The sequence below is a fragment of the Poecilia reticulata genome, linkage group LG19 (assembly GCF_000633615.1).
Source record: "Poecilia reticulata strain Guanapo linkage group LG19, Guppy_female_1.0+MT, whole genome shotgun sequence".
Lineage (NCBI taxonomy): Eukaryota > Metazoa > Chordata > Actinopteri > Cyprinodontiformes > Poeciliidae > Poecilia > Poecilia reticulata.
In genome coordinates, this window is record NC_024349.1 from 23,716,667 (window position 1) to 23,731,543 (window position 14,877).

Consider the following 14,877-nt stretch of genomic DNA (forward strand, 5'->3'; position numbering starts at 1 on the left):
CAATAGGTGAAAATTCACATATTCTACAACATGTGAATTTTGCATTAGTTAAAAAAAAGTCTGCAGTGAATCATGCTGCTTTCTATCTAGCCATGAATGCTGCCACTTTGAAATATATGTGTAACATTTGATGCCCTCCTGTTCTTTTACAGTTATTGTGACACCCATGATCTAAATAAATATCAATTGCAAACATGCAGATAATGACATGGAAAATGTACAAAAATTATTTTTATTTTCCAGGAGAAGGTTAAGAGCAAAACTTTATTGGTACTGTAAAAAAAAAGTCATCAGCTAACAATAGCAAATCAACCATCTTTTACATTGTTTTTGATACTACTGGTTATACTGCTCATGTAAAAAGCTGTGAAAAGTTTCCTTCAAAAAGTAACAAAAAAAAAATATTTGAATGAATCAATTAGTTTGTCATAAAAGAAACCTTAATGTAACCGTGTTATGGGAAGCCTTAATGCTAATTCCAGCTCCTGAAGAACAATGATGTAAAATGCAGCAGGTTTTTACACTTACATGTAATCTGACGTTTAGTCATTAAAGCATGCTAAAGACAATGATAATGATACAACTCAAAATAGGAGGAATGTGTAAATGACGACAAGGACATGAAGCTAAGTGTCACGTCTGTGTCGTTCTGTTCAAGGAGATTACAACATAACATCGTAACTAATTCAACTGAAGCACAGAAACTTTTGAGTACAGTGAGTGAGTTGGCATGTTACAAAAACCGCGGAAACGTCCATGTTTCAAAATAATACAAATCATACCTGACATACGCAAAATGAAACAAAAATCCCAGGAGGCTTTGGGACACAAGTGTGGCAAACTTCTTCTCTAGAGCCTTTAACAGGTCAGAGGGAAGAACTGGTGAAGTTTCCGAAAGAAAACGTAAAACGTATTTAACAGAAGAATATTCAATCTAGACATAATCAACCAGATGATTAGACCTTATGTCATGGTTGTTATTAATTTCCAATACGTAAACAGAAATGCCTCCCAAAAAAGCCTTAAATTTGTTGCAATTACATCCAGGCGATCTAAATAACCATTTTTTCTGAATTCCTGTAGAGCTGAGCTGTGCTGTGCTACTACTGCTAGCTTCATACACTGTCCACAAAAACACAAATATTTTGCAAACATGTTTCTTCTTTGTTTGCTCCTCCAATCCATGTACAAAGAATTTTTTGGAATTAAAACAGAACATATTTTTAAAAGCAGAGATTTTATTTTTTTAAATGTGGTGTGTGGCATATCTGTATAGACTGGATATCTGGAAAATACTGAATATAATGACACATAGACTCGCTGTCACCTTCAAATATTAGCTTCTCCCAGCTGAGTGGATTCTAAGGAATTTTCTACAACTTTTTTTTGCTTCATTCCGACTCTCTTAATATTAAATCTCTAATGTAAACTAGAGAAACTCTTGCGGGGGAAATATCGTGTAAAACCATGATAGCCAAATTTTAAAATTTTTGAGATTGTGTGAATACTAACTTTGTCGGCCTATACTGTGGTGGCAGGGGTATAACATCAGCCATGCTTAAAAAAAAAATCAATCAATTTAGCTGGGGCCTAATTTTATATATTTTTTTTTGTCATTGCTAAAATCAACTGTTTTATTTAAGTAATTAAAAAAACTAACTAATAAAAAAAACCTGATATTAATTTTGCTGCTGCCTAGAATATCAGTGCAATATGTACTGATAAACAGTAATGTTTCTGTTAAGTTGCTATATCCCTTGATTAAGACAAGCTGGCGCTGCAGCACTGGCAGCTCCCCACTTTTTGCGCTAATGCCCTAAAAATAATACAGTTTTATTAATTTATTTTTTTTGTCATTTTGAACTTTCTCAGATATAAATGACATTAATTCCTATTGAACCTGTTAGTTTAAGCAACCTGTTTTACAGTGTAACTAAAGTGCCATGCAACGCTGACATGCCCAATATGAGTTTCTTAACAGATAGCTAATGTATTTTTTAAATTCGCACAGTGTCAATGTCAGTGATTGGACACCTTGTCAATTGTTTCGATACTCTCCAGCATTTCTGTCGGGGAGTAAAATAAATTAGATGCTCTTTGAACTGCCCTGCAGTTGCAATGTGACCGGTGGTGAATGACAAAACTGAAAACGTAAAATACACAGAACTTCATTAAAATACAATATCAAAAATGTTTTACAAAAAAAAGAAAAACTGAAAAAGGCAAAAAGATAAAAAAAAGTGACCTGATTCTGATTTCTGGATGCTTGATTGCATTAGTTTCAGTCTCCAGATGCTAACAAAACAAACACATACTCTAGATGCTCAACAGACGATGTGCTCAGATATCAAAACAAAATGATAAAAAAAAAAAGGAACAAACATACAAAATGATATATTTCCTCTCACCTTCCTCCAAAATTCAAACCTAAAACATTTCAATCAACATAACATTTAAAACACACCTGAAATACATAACAAAAAACACACATCCTCCCATTAGCTAAAACTGGACCACAAATCTTAATCACACACTGTAATATTTATGCCAATAAATCGCTGGAATTTGCTGCTTTAAGGTGTCTCTGAGCAGCATTTAATGTGGAAAAGTGCCACACCGAAACCTTCTGTTTGCCAATCCACGTACATCTCATTTAAAACGTTACTTCTTGCCTTTACATCAACAGCCTAACTGGTTCTGGGTCAGCTCGCTCCTTTCACAAATTCGTACCGCTACGTTGTACCTAATGGATACATTTTTTGGATTCCAAAAAATGGATTCCATTTTTTTTTTGTCAGTTCCTGTTTCTATTTGGTATTAATCATCAACAACCTTTTTCATACCGATATATTTAAGCCATAGTGTATTTGACCCTTTGCACGTGACGTCACACTCTTCAGAAACTGACCCACTCCACCATGACGGACGTCAACACAACCTATGCATAATTTAACTACCGGTGGTTGGTAGCCTAATATCGCATTTATTTTGTTGATTTCATGGGATGCTGCACAAACAGACAAGGACGCAAACCAAACTTGTCATGTTATTGTAAACCTTTTGTTGAGGAAAGAAGGAAAGGTACAATGTGAAAAAATAAGCAATAATCTACTTGATAAATATGAATAGTAAGATGCGATCAAATATTGCATTGTGGAGATGCTATGCGTCTAATCATCCATAACTATGGAGAAAATGCCCCACCATCATGTAGCCTCAATATACGAAAAAAAACTAATAAGCTTATAGACTTTTGTATGTTTTTAAGTTGGTGTCGGTATAAGGGGAAACAACGTTTATGATATAGTGGTACAAATCATATGGTGTGAGTTCAGGCAAATTTATTGTAAACCTTTTTACGATAAAAAAGGATTGTCGCAAAAACCTTTTTTTCTGATTAAAAAAAAAAAGGTCTTTACCTTTACCTTTCAAGGCTGAAGTTGAATGTTTGACTTCAATAAATATTTCAGGACATTGCTTTTTGTACACCAAAAATGCAAATATTAATGGGAAAAAAGTCAACCAAAACTACTTCTTGGTTTTAAATTAGTAACGGTCATAATAAACTAATATTGAAGTTCTTAAATGCAGCCACACATTGATACACATTCTCTAAACTGAATTAATCAGATTATATTGCACAATAGTTGCATGTTAAATGAAAAAAGATTTGACATTAGTTTAATAAAAATGTGTCATATAAAAATATATAGCCATAAATAATTAGATGTTTAAAAACTCACTGTTCCTAAAACATATCCTGGACATGTACCTAGTACATACAGGAACACAAATAGCCTCACATGGGGAATTCCCAAAACTACCAGAGCCAATAGATGCCGTGGGATTTCCGAAAATCACGTAGCCAACAGGGCTGACGCAAGGACAACAGCGTGCAGGAACAAAGTGGAAATATTTTTGCTAACACGAATTCTGGTTATAAAACATCAAAGGTAAGACTGAATTTATGTTTTTGGCATGACGAAATAAGCCTTGTTTTTCCTCTTCATTGGCTGCTGGTTCTGTGAGTTTTGCACGTAGTTCCACGACTCTCATATCGTTCTAAAGAGGAAAGTTTGTGTCTTAATTTAAAGCTTGTGTGGCTAAGACAATGTTTTAGCGTTGGTGTGTGTTTTTTACGGTTATGCAGGTTTCACATACGTTTTATTATAGACCGAAGCCAACACTGGGTGGGGGGAGCTCGAGGCCAAGACCAGTCTCGAGCCCCCCATTCCTGCTAACTAGTTCCAACTTTTGTCAATACCACTATCTATGAACCCCGACTAGGTAAGCTACGTCCACAGACAAATTAGCTTGAATTAAACGAGTGCAAGCTGTGGCTATACCGGCAAAAACAACTTGGGCAAACAATGGCAGTCTTCTCTGTTTAATACTCCCGTCCACCACTACTACGTCCATCATGGCGCCTCAACTAATCAAGTGACGCAGTTGCAAAGGGTCTATACAATAATTTTGTTTTAAAAATACTTAAAAATTGAATTTTGGCTTAGTAAACCATGAGTTTTATGCCGTACAAAACTTACTGGGACAGACCCAAAAAGATGGGCACTAGATCATCAAAACTGCAAAGATACGAAATGGAGAAGGTGGTAAAAATAACCAGAAACCACAAAACTCAGTAGTTGATAAAGACAGACAATTTTAAAATATCTTTCAATACACGTCAATAGACATCCCTTTCTTCTTTGCTTTGCTGTCCAGCAACAATCCTTCAAGATCTCAGAAATGGCATTTGATCTGTGTGAGATAGAATGTCACAGTTCAAAGAAATGTTTTTGCCCATCGATTTATGCAGCATTTGCTTTGGCATTAGTTACAGAAAGCATTCAACTCAAGCACATTCTTAATCTGTACTTGACCATGTAAAGGCACAAGAGCATATAGTTGTGAGCTTGCATCTTAGCTCGAGACTCTATCCCAGACGACAGAAAGAAGACACATGTCTCAGGTTCAGCATGCAGCTGATCTTTGCTAGAAGGCAGGAGGATACTTGGGAGCAGGACCACCTCCTTTAAGATTAAACACATGCTCAGACAGGTAGTAATATCAATGTGATATCAAAGTGGACAGGGCGGGAGGGCGGAGGAGGCTTCTCTGCATGATTTAGGGTTGAAGGGAGGGTGGAGGACGGGCTGGTGGAGGACAGGGCGGCCCTGGAGGCGTGCGGGACGGCGGGGGCCCTGGAGGCACCTGGCCTGACGGTGGCGATCTGGTGGGTGGGCTGGAAGAGGTAGGAGACGAGGAGGCGGAGCGGGTAATGGGACGGTAGTCCGGTGGAGGCGGCGATGGTGCATGAATTGGAGTACGGGGTGGGGCCTTGGTTGCTGCCGAATCGTCTTTTACTCTTGTAAAGTTGATGCATCGACCCTGCACAGAAAGAAGTAAATATGAATGTTTAGGCAAACCAAACGGTAAGCGCAGAACACTTGGGTTGCACTCACACCAGTCCTGTTTAGTCCGCTTTAATCAAACTCTACTTAGGTTGCCTAAAAAGACTGGTTCATTTGGGAAGGTGTGAATGTGCAATCGAACTCTGATGGAGATCAAAAAAGTGAACTCTGGTCCAACTAAAACTGTAGGGTTTCATTAAATTGAACTCTGGTGTGGTTCTAATGTACAGTGGATGCAAGCAGACCGGAGACAGCTCCACAAATAGGAAGTGGATTATGACGTAGTGCATTGTGGGTAGCCAAAACAAATTTGAGAGCCTAGAGCTTGTTTTTATTGCTTTGTGAAAATGAAGTAATGCATACCCACTGCTACTTGTGGGGACTGAAGCCTGGTCCTCATGAGGAGAAGTGCTCTAGGGTTGGAGTCTAGGTTCAGGACTAAGGTGTAAATTGAGTTAGGGTTAGGTTTAGGCATGCATTGGTACTGGTTGAGTTTTGGGTGAGGGTCAAGGCCATAAGCAATAGAAATAAATAAAAATGAATGGAGATTAAAGTTCTTGTGTTAACTCTTGAGGACTCTTTCCTGTTGTTAACCGGTTCTTAGTCCTCATACACTGGAATATCATCTTTCACACACTACAGGTTAGTTGAGTACAGTAGTCCCCAAACTGTTGTCCTACATGTTTTATATGTGCCCCTACACCTGTTCCAAATGATTTCATTAGCTCCTAAGGATGACTCCAATTGCTTCATTAATTTAAGCCAGGTGTGCAACAGCAGGGAAACACCTGGGCCCCGAGGACCAGCATTTGAGACCTCTGGTTTAGTGTCATGTTAAGTTTAAGTTAACTAGCAGAGAAAGTGTCAATGGGGATAGAAAAACAGACTCCAGAAAAGATGAACATTGTTTTTTAAAAGGAGAAAACTTTTAAACAAAAAGTTTTCATATTGCTTAAAAAAAGGACTTTTAATGCCTGCATAGGAACATACGTCCATAGGAAAACCTATTAACTTGAGCATGTTCACAGAGGCTTCTTTTAGTACTGAAACTCTACCGTCTGTCCAGATTTGTGTGGTTGGTAGTCAAGAGTGGATAGGAGAAATGTTAATCTGTTAATAAGCAGTGTGAATGACTGAAACCACTGGAACACGGGTTTCCATAGTGGAAAATGATAGAGCAGTCACTCATAAAAATGCAAAATACTTAAGAATTTTTTTCCCCTGTCTTGGCAGAGGCAACAACACATGCTGTACTTATCTGGACTAAAATACCCTGATAACATAAACTGCTTTGTGAAAATATTCCAATTTTCCTAAACACTTCTTTGTTCTCTAAAGCTGTGCTGGACATCCACGGTCGTAAAGTTTCCTGGCATTAAATTTACGTCCGTGTGTGTGAGGCATGGTCAGTCGGTTTGTGGAGACAGGCCTGGGCGTTCTCTGTCTTTGACATTAGCTTTTACCCTGTGACCAGCAAACTGCCGGTCCAGAAAAGGGATATAATACCAGCTCAGTATTATTCTGTCCCTCTGATGTAAGTTTGGTGACACACGCGCACACACACACACACACGCACACACACACACACACACACGCACACACACACTCCTACAATGACTGACTTTGTTCTCATATTTAGACTAGATGATCCTCAACATTCATGAGCACAAAGATTTAGCTAGCTGTCATCACATTTAATGTAAGATCTTTTGTCTGTCAGTACATCAGGGTGGCTTGGGACATACGGACTCTTCTGCTCATTATTAGCTCCTATAGAGGAGAAATGGGATTTTGTTTTGGCATGAAACAATGTGACAGCTCGATGAGCTCAGCAGTTTCTCCCTGGCAGTTTCTGACAGCAGACTGCACTCAACAGAACTGCATCCTGGATCATATTGAGCTGTTTATTGGCAATCGACAAATGAAAGAAAAACTAAGAGTTGAAACCGAACTGACATTTCTCTTTGTTTGTACTATGACTCAGTAACTCTGTTGGGAAACCCCCCCAATAAAGTTAGTCCTGATGAATGTAGCATTCAAACTACCCCTCAGTTCAGATCGAGCCACAGTAGGTCATCATTGTACAAGGATAGACTATTGTTAAAAGTTCTGCAAGTAACAAAACCAAATTCTCTGCATTTTAGCTAGCAAAGTTACACCAGCTTCACAAAAGCAGAGAAAACTCCATGTCCAGGAATTATCTAACACTTCTGATATTTATCCCCTCCTACACATGATAATGCTAAGTTGAATAAAAGAACAACACGTAATTTTAGGGCGAAGGTGAAGACTATTGCACACCCAGCTAGATACATCCTTGTTACTGGAGTCTATAGCCATTCTAAAGCTAGCTACTGATTTGATTAGCTAGAACTGGCAACCATTGGCAAATGAGAGAGAGGCTTCTCACTTGCGCTGACACTGGAGAGGCTAGTGACTAGCATATGGTGACACAATGGTTTGCCTACTTCTTTGGCTGTCCATTAGCATAGATAGTCTGACAACAAGCATACCTACGCTGGTCATCTATCCTATTAGACATATATATTTTTAAAGAACATTTAATCACATATATGACACATTATCTATATTATGACTTATAATATCTGTAGGTGACATACATTTGACTGCATCAGTGTGTTATTTTGTTAGAATTGACTTTAATCCAGCTCGACATCAGTTATTGTTCATCTGATCTGTAGCTAGCTTCGAAATATATAGCCTCCTGGAACTAGGACATAGCCAATGCTAGGTGTGTAAATTTCTGCATTTTGGCCCTGGTACCAAACCATAGAAACATCGGTGTACAAATAAAGATGTTTTTTAAATTGAAAAACAAAAAAAAGAGAGGCTATTGTTCGTTCTCCTTATGAATAGCAGAAACCAGAACATTAAAACGGAAGTATTTACTCACTGAGCCATGAATTTTGCTGTCACTTAAATTATTCCATACAAATTGTGACTTAAAAAATAATGTACCCCACTGTGCAAGCTGCTAAAAAAGAGTGAACCTGAAATATGTTCAATAAGTGGAAAAATTCTCCTTTGGGACTAGTGGAGCTGAAAAATTATGAAGGATTATTTGAATAAACAGAACAACAGTGTACTGGATGTTTGTGAGGTATTTCTAAGCTTTGTTTGTAAGGGAGCTTTGTTCTCTGAGTGTAAAGCCTTTTCTTTCTCCACATTCATTGCTAGCTATTTTGTGGTGCTATTTGATAGATGCTCTGGGCATTAAAACAGAACCATGTGGTTCATCTGGTAAAGAGCAAAAAAGAGTAAAAAAAAAAAGTGCAGGAGAAGCCTGTCCAACTACAAGGATGTGAGCTGTGGTTGTGCTTTTCATCTAATTTATAGTGTCTAATGCAAAGCAGGTGTGAGAGAGGAATTGGTTCAACAGCATGCACCGAGCCAGCTGAGGTGTTAGCTAGCTCAGAGGAGTTTAAGGGGGGCACAATGACTGGTCATTACATACGACTGAAACGTTTTTTTAAAGCACTGGTTATCTCAGGGGGACCGTTTATGCTGTTGTTGTTTCACTCTAAAGAGGGTAATTGCATGGCTTAGGGATGCCAATATAAATGTCCAGGAATCCATATGCACAAGGGGTCCAAACGTTTGCAAGAAAGCATTTGCTAATCCTTTCGGTTTGGATTACTACAGGGATGAGGCAAACGGTTCTAAAGCTTGCAGAGAGTAAAAATATTTGATATAATCAAGTCATCTACATGTCTACAGAATTTTTTTTTTTTTAATGCTGTTTATGTTTCCATAGATTATAGTTGCTAAAGAACTAGCATGTAAAATACCAACCCTTCACATGGTCGCAAAACCAGTGTCTCTTTCCTACCAGAATGTCCCTGATTTAAATACATCTCAAGTAAGGTTATTATTAATGAAAATAAACTTTATTTAGATCGAGACAATGTACAGCTCAAGCATAAACATTTGATGACACCATAAGCTTATTTGCATGAAGTCCCTTGACAAGTCTAATCACAATACACAAACACGAACACACACACATGGAGTCAAAGTTAATGTTTACATATCTGAGCGGTTTTCAACCATTTTTCAACCATTTCAAGTTAGAGTTCAAGAAAGTATTGAATAGTGAAATGTAAAATTTTTTTTACATTAGCTTTGGAAAACAATAATTTTACATAACCTTCCATCTGGACTTAAAAGAAAGATGCCGACATCTTTTAATTGTGAGTAACTTACATGATCGCCAGGCTGGGGTCTCATCAGGGAAACCTGGTCATAACCGCGGCGAAACAGAGCCCAGATGGCGTCCAGTTTACCCTGAGCAGCAGAGAATGGAGGGTTTTATGGTTACGTCATTGGAGTTATTTCTGACTTTATGTGGAGAGTCTATCACTTAATTTGTTTTAAGACAAACTGATGTACTAAGAAATAATCCATGAGTCACTGAAGTGACTCTGTTTTGTGTTGTCCTGTGCAGGAATGTGTTTTGTAACAGATGAACCAAACCAGCAACCAAAAATTGCTGTAATTAATATTATTTAGGCACAAATGCAACATTTTGAGTAAGGTCATAAAAGCTGCATAGACTGCAGAATAGGATCGTTCAAATTCATGTGGATCCAGCCAGTTTAAAAGACTAATTTTACCAAGTTTGGCGAGTGTAAAAAAGAAAAAAAAATATTTCGGACAGAACGGTAGACCACTTTTTTTTTTCTCTTAAGCTGTTGAAGAGGAATATTTTTCATCCATACTCTACATGGCATTTCTAAATTTTAAGAATAGTCTGCCTTTCTAGGCGGTGTGTCCTTACAGTACATGCACTGTAATCAGCATGTGTAGAGAAGGGGGAGTGTGTATTTTTGTGTATGCTTATATGAAAAAGGTACAGTGCTGCATACTGTCTGAAAGGCTTCATTCATAAAGTCAGCAGAGAAATACAAGACTGAAACTGCTTCTGGTATTTTTTATGTTTTACCATCAGCTCAGAGATGGTTAGAAAGGAGTGTCTGCTTCCATTAATGTGAAATTTTCAACATTCAGTGGTTAAGAACTGAAAAACAAAAGGTGGTTTTAGCTTCCCGAAGAAGAGTCAATCTGCTAAAGTGGAAATGGAATCACATTTGACCAAACAAGTTCTGACGAAACAAATGTCTACCTCACATGACTGATCAGATGTTTTTTTCTTGATCATTCTCTATGTCTTTGTACAGCTTGTATCATCACTAATGCTGGTTGACATGACAGAAAAAATACAACTTGTCTGATAGCTACACATTCTTGAAAACCTTTCTCCATTTTTCTGTGGTCCATGCTAGTTAATAACTCTACTTTCTGTTACAGCGTCAATGGCTGACGAAATTACAGTTTATATAGCCTGCTTAATTTGCAACAAACCAAATCACTTTTTTTTTCTTGTAGCTTTTTGAAAGTTAACTCAAAATTTGCATGGCAGTTGGACTGAATCACAGCTAGCGTGTTCTCAATGGTCCTGTGTGAGTTTGCGGCAGTGTGTACCTGGATGGGTGTGTACCACTTGCGGTTTTGAGGCGGCTTCTTGTTGTGAGCTTTCTTGGGTTTGGGCTCGTAAGGTTCGTATTCCTGCTCCGGCATCTTCACCACCGCGTTCTTTGGCTTCTCCAGCTTAGCCCCTTCCTCGGTGGAGCCTTTACCGCCCCATCGTACCTGCAGGCAACACAGGAACGGTTAGTGACCTGTTTTTGGTTTTTATCAGAGGTGACTGGTTGAACTGCGTCAACGTGATCTAGTCACCTCCATCCTCTTGATTCCACCGATTCCCCTTCCTCCGTAATATGAGGCGTCCACAGTAGGCCACTTCTTCTTTGGCAGGCCATCGTCGTCATCTGACTCCTGAAAACACAGAAATGAGACTTCTTTCATTTTGCAACATTCCTAGTTAAAATTCTGAATGTGTTGGTGTGTGTGTAGCTGTTTGGACTCACAGGCTCAGGAGGAGGAGGAGGTGGAGGCTCCTTGATCACCTGCGTTCAAGAAAGGATCTTCACAACAATGCACACCATTTCTGCTTCTATCCGACTAATTGATGAATAAAACGTTTATGAAAAAATGTTTTTGTACATATTTGCTGAAACTGTCACTATGTAAAAGTATGATAGGAGACGGATAATCTGAGAAAAAAAAATCAAGCTACTCTGCCTTTTCCCAATGTTTACTAGAACAATCAATCAGAGCCAGGAGGCGGGACTTACCGTTGTCAATCAACCTCACGTCCCCTGCCACGCTTTTTTGATAGCATAGTATGTCATGAATGCTAAGCAAGTTATGTGGTGATAAACAGTTTTCCTGTAACGTTAAGTTGTTCTGCTGCCATTGGCATATTTAGCCAAGTGTTCACCAGATTGATTAACAGCACCAAGCCCCTCCTCCTGGCTGTGATTGGTTGTTTTTGGTCGGGAGCAGTGCATTTCTTTAGATGCCATTAGCAGGTGGAGCTTGATCTTTTCACAGATTAACTGCCTCACAAATACTGTCACAACATGGTGACCGTTAACAAATATGCAGCTTTAAGGATTCATCATGTCCACTGAACTTGTGGTTGAAGAGCGTATCAGTCCTGCTCTATACAATAAAAAGATATTTGAGTTTCTTACCACGGTGCAGCACAGAGGCCAGAACCACCACATGAAGAGGAGGGCCAGCAGGAGGAACAAAACCAGCAGCGTTATCAGCAGGATGGTGCCATCAAACTTTACAACGCACACACAAAGCAGGAACAGCTTTACTACCGGTGAACAGCTTAAGAAGAAATGTGTTAGCAGCAAATGAAAGAAGGAAGATGGGAAGGAAGGATGAAATGCAGGAGGTATAAAAGGACAGGAACACGAAAGGAAGTTATGTGGTGATAAACACTTCCAAGGAGAGCGTGTAGTCTTGAACACTTTCAACCTATCAAACAATAAAGTTCAGGAAAAAGACAGCAGTGGCGTGGGAACAGCAGGGCGACAGGATATGAATTTAAATCCACACACAGTGGATTATAAGTTCATCTTTTAATTATCTCTCCTTCAGTTATCCCTCGCTAAGGCCTTGTTGAATTTTCAGTGACCCCAACATATTAATCATGTTTTTGCATAAAGTCTGTTTCTGCTATTTTTAATCCGCAGATTCCTGACCTCAGTTATCTGCAATGTAAATTTTAATATACATGGATTATAATCTAATCATTCTAACTATGGGAATACTTTATTCTATTTATGTACAGTACTGTAAAAAAACATTTATTTACAGATTTAAAAAGAATCAGTACAACTTAGGAAGGAATAAAACAAAAATTAAGAAACTAAAGTAGGAAGTACCAAGGAAGGAAGGGGCAAAATAGACTGAAAGTATGAAGATAAGGAAAACAATGTCAATGGAGAGATAAAGGAAGTGATTGGGAAGGTAAATCAGTAAATATATAAGAGGAAGCCCGTAGGTTAGTAAACAGGTTAGGAAGCAATTAAAAACCTAAGTACAAATTTAATTAAATAGGTGAAGGAAGGTTGAGGGAATCAGAATGATTTGACTGTAACCTTTGTTGAGAGATAGAAAACAAGCTGGCCAATGAAGACTAGAACGTAGTTCACTTCCAAAAGAACTAGCAACGATGCTACCAAGATCAGCAACAGTGGATTTAAAGTCCCAAAGCTATGACATAAGGAGGAACAGAGGAGAGCACTTTCAGTCTCGTCACCGTAGCAATCGTGTTCTTTGTCTCGCTAACTGTGGTCGATCTAAATCATTTAGGTCTCCTAATATATCCATTTGTTAACATTTCTCTCCTTTCCTCTCGACCCGTCAGCCAAACATGGTTTTCATTACAGACCGCAGATGAGGATCACATGTGGTTAGACTTTCCCCTATCTATCATAGGAGGGGGGGATGTTGAGGATTTATCTGAACTCTGCAGTTGGGCCGACTGAAGACAGCTCATCACAGGAACCAAATAAATATTTCTCAGAACCTAATCCCCTCCCCTCTATCAACAAGCAGTGAGTCCCTACAAGGACTAAATTGTCTGGTTAGAAAACTTGATAGTGTCATTTATTAGGCGACAGTAAATGGGACCATATCTGGATGTGTGCATATTTTTGTCATGCAGTATGGTATTACACATATTGGGCTGGTTGCAAAAAAGTGAAACGATGAAATTTCAGTGGATCCCCATCTATTTGCGGTTCAGTAATCGTAGATGTCTTCATAACTCTGAATTATTAATGGAAAATTTGCCTAATTGCACATTTTTTCATAGAGCATTTTGTCATCTTAAAATAATGGCCTATGTAATTTATTTCAAAAAGTGAATGACAAAAAAATCACCTCCTCATTTTTGCCAAAAGATGACTTGGACAAAACAAAAACAAAAAACAACAATAAACAATTTTGGGAAAAAAATTACCTTTTCCCACTATTATTTTAGTAAGGTGACAATTTCTAAAATATCTGAAAGATACCTAGGAAGCTTAAATACCTAGTTGCAATGCTAGTTGACATGCTAATGGCTGGCATTTTCAAAAGCAGCCAATTCAGGAGTGCTATTTATTTTTCTTGCCATTGATTGGCTGTACCCCCAAGAGCAGAGATACTGTTGTACTACCATGTTAGTCGTTGCTAAAGCCAACCTACCAATGCTAACATCAACCCATGCAGTGCTAATGGACAGTAGAGGAAGCTTAGGAAATCCAGTGGGTGTCCAGCCTAGACATGCTAGTCATGAACTTCTCCAAAGGTACCGCAGCCTGTCATTAATCAGATCTGTAGCTAGCTTTGGAATACATAAACCCTCCTGCAACAAGGAAGTAGCCACCACTGGGTGTGCTATAGTTTTCATTTTGGCGCTAATACATAGGTTTCCATTGTGCGGACTAATACATTTTAAGGTATATTTGGTGTGTGACTGTTTATAGTAAACAGTGTTTTTAGATGGGGTGTGAAGTATTCATTGATTTTAGCTATCCGTTGTACCTTTGATGTCTTATGCGTCATAAGCATATTTTAACCTTTCTCTACTCTCTAATTGTAATAGCATGCTAATTTGGGATGTATACATCATAAGCCACATAGTTTGCTCTCATGGTTTCTTGTCCCAGCTTTGTGGATTGGGGCAGGGGGCCTTTAAAGGGAATATTTCTTTTTGGTTAGATGGAATCTTCTATTTCCATATGTCCCACCATATGTTTTTGTTTAGGTAAATTTGCTTTAAATTACTTTAAATGGAATGTCAACCCTTTTCCCACTAGCTGAGTAACAAACATTTGAACAGAAGTAGAGGATTCATCAGTCAGTGTCGTTATGGGACGTTTCCCTTTTACTTTTCAAAGAAAACGCATATTGTGGTCTTGAACTTGCTTCTCTAAGTTTTTTTCTTTCCTTTGCTGGGGAGTCCAGTGGGTCTTTTTGGATGCATCATTGCTAGTAACAACACTAAAATGGGAGGATGGAGAAGACAAATGGGTCATCC

At 38.4% G+C, this 14,877-nt stretch overlaps 1 protein-coding gene across 2 annotated transcripts in view; it reads right to left on the reverse strand.

Moving 5' to 3' along the window:
- Positions 1 to 218: 218 nt before the first annotated feature.
- antxr1c (ANTXR cell adhesion molecule 1c) overlaps positions 219 to 14,877 on the reverse strand; it is a 29,726-nt gene continuing 15,067 nt past the window's right edge. The window contains exons 12-17 of one of the 2 annotated variants that reach the window (XM_008437920.2): positions 12,029 to 12,124; positions 11,360 to 11,398; positions 11,169 to 11,267; positions 10,914 to 11,081; positions 9,636 to 9,716; positions 219 to 5,388 (exon numbers count right to left, since the gene is read on the reverse strand). In XM_008437920.2, coding sequence (XP_008436142.1) covers positions 5,125 to 5,388; positions 9,636 to 9,716; positions 10,914 to 11,081; positions 11,169 to 11,267; positions 11,360 to 11,398; positions 12,029 to 12,124 — 747 coding nt within the window. In that variant the 3' untranslated portion in view covers positions 219 to 5,124. The remainder of the gene's footprint in view (positions 5,389 to 9,635; positions 9,717 to 10,913; positions 11,082 to 11,168; positions 11,268 to 11,359; positions 11,399 to 12,028; positions 12,125 to 14,877) is intronic. The other variant, XM_008437921.2, reaches the window with a different exon arrangement.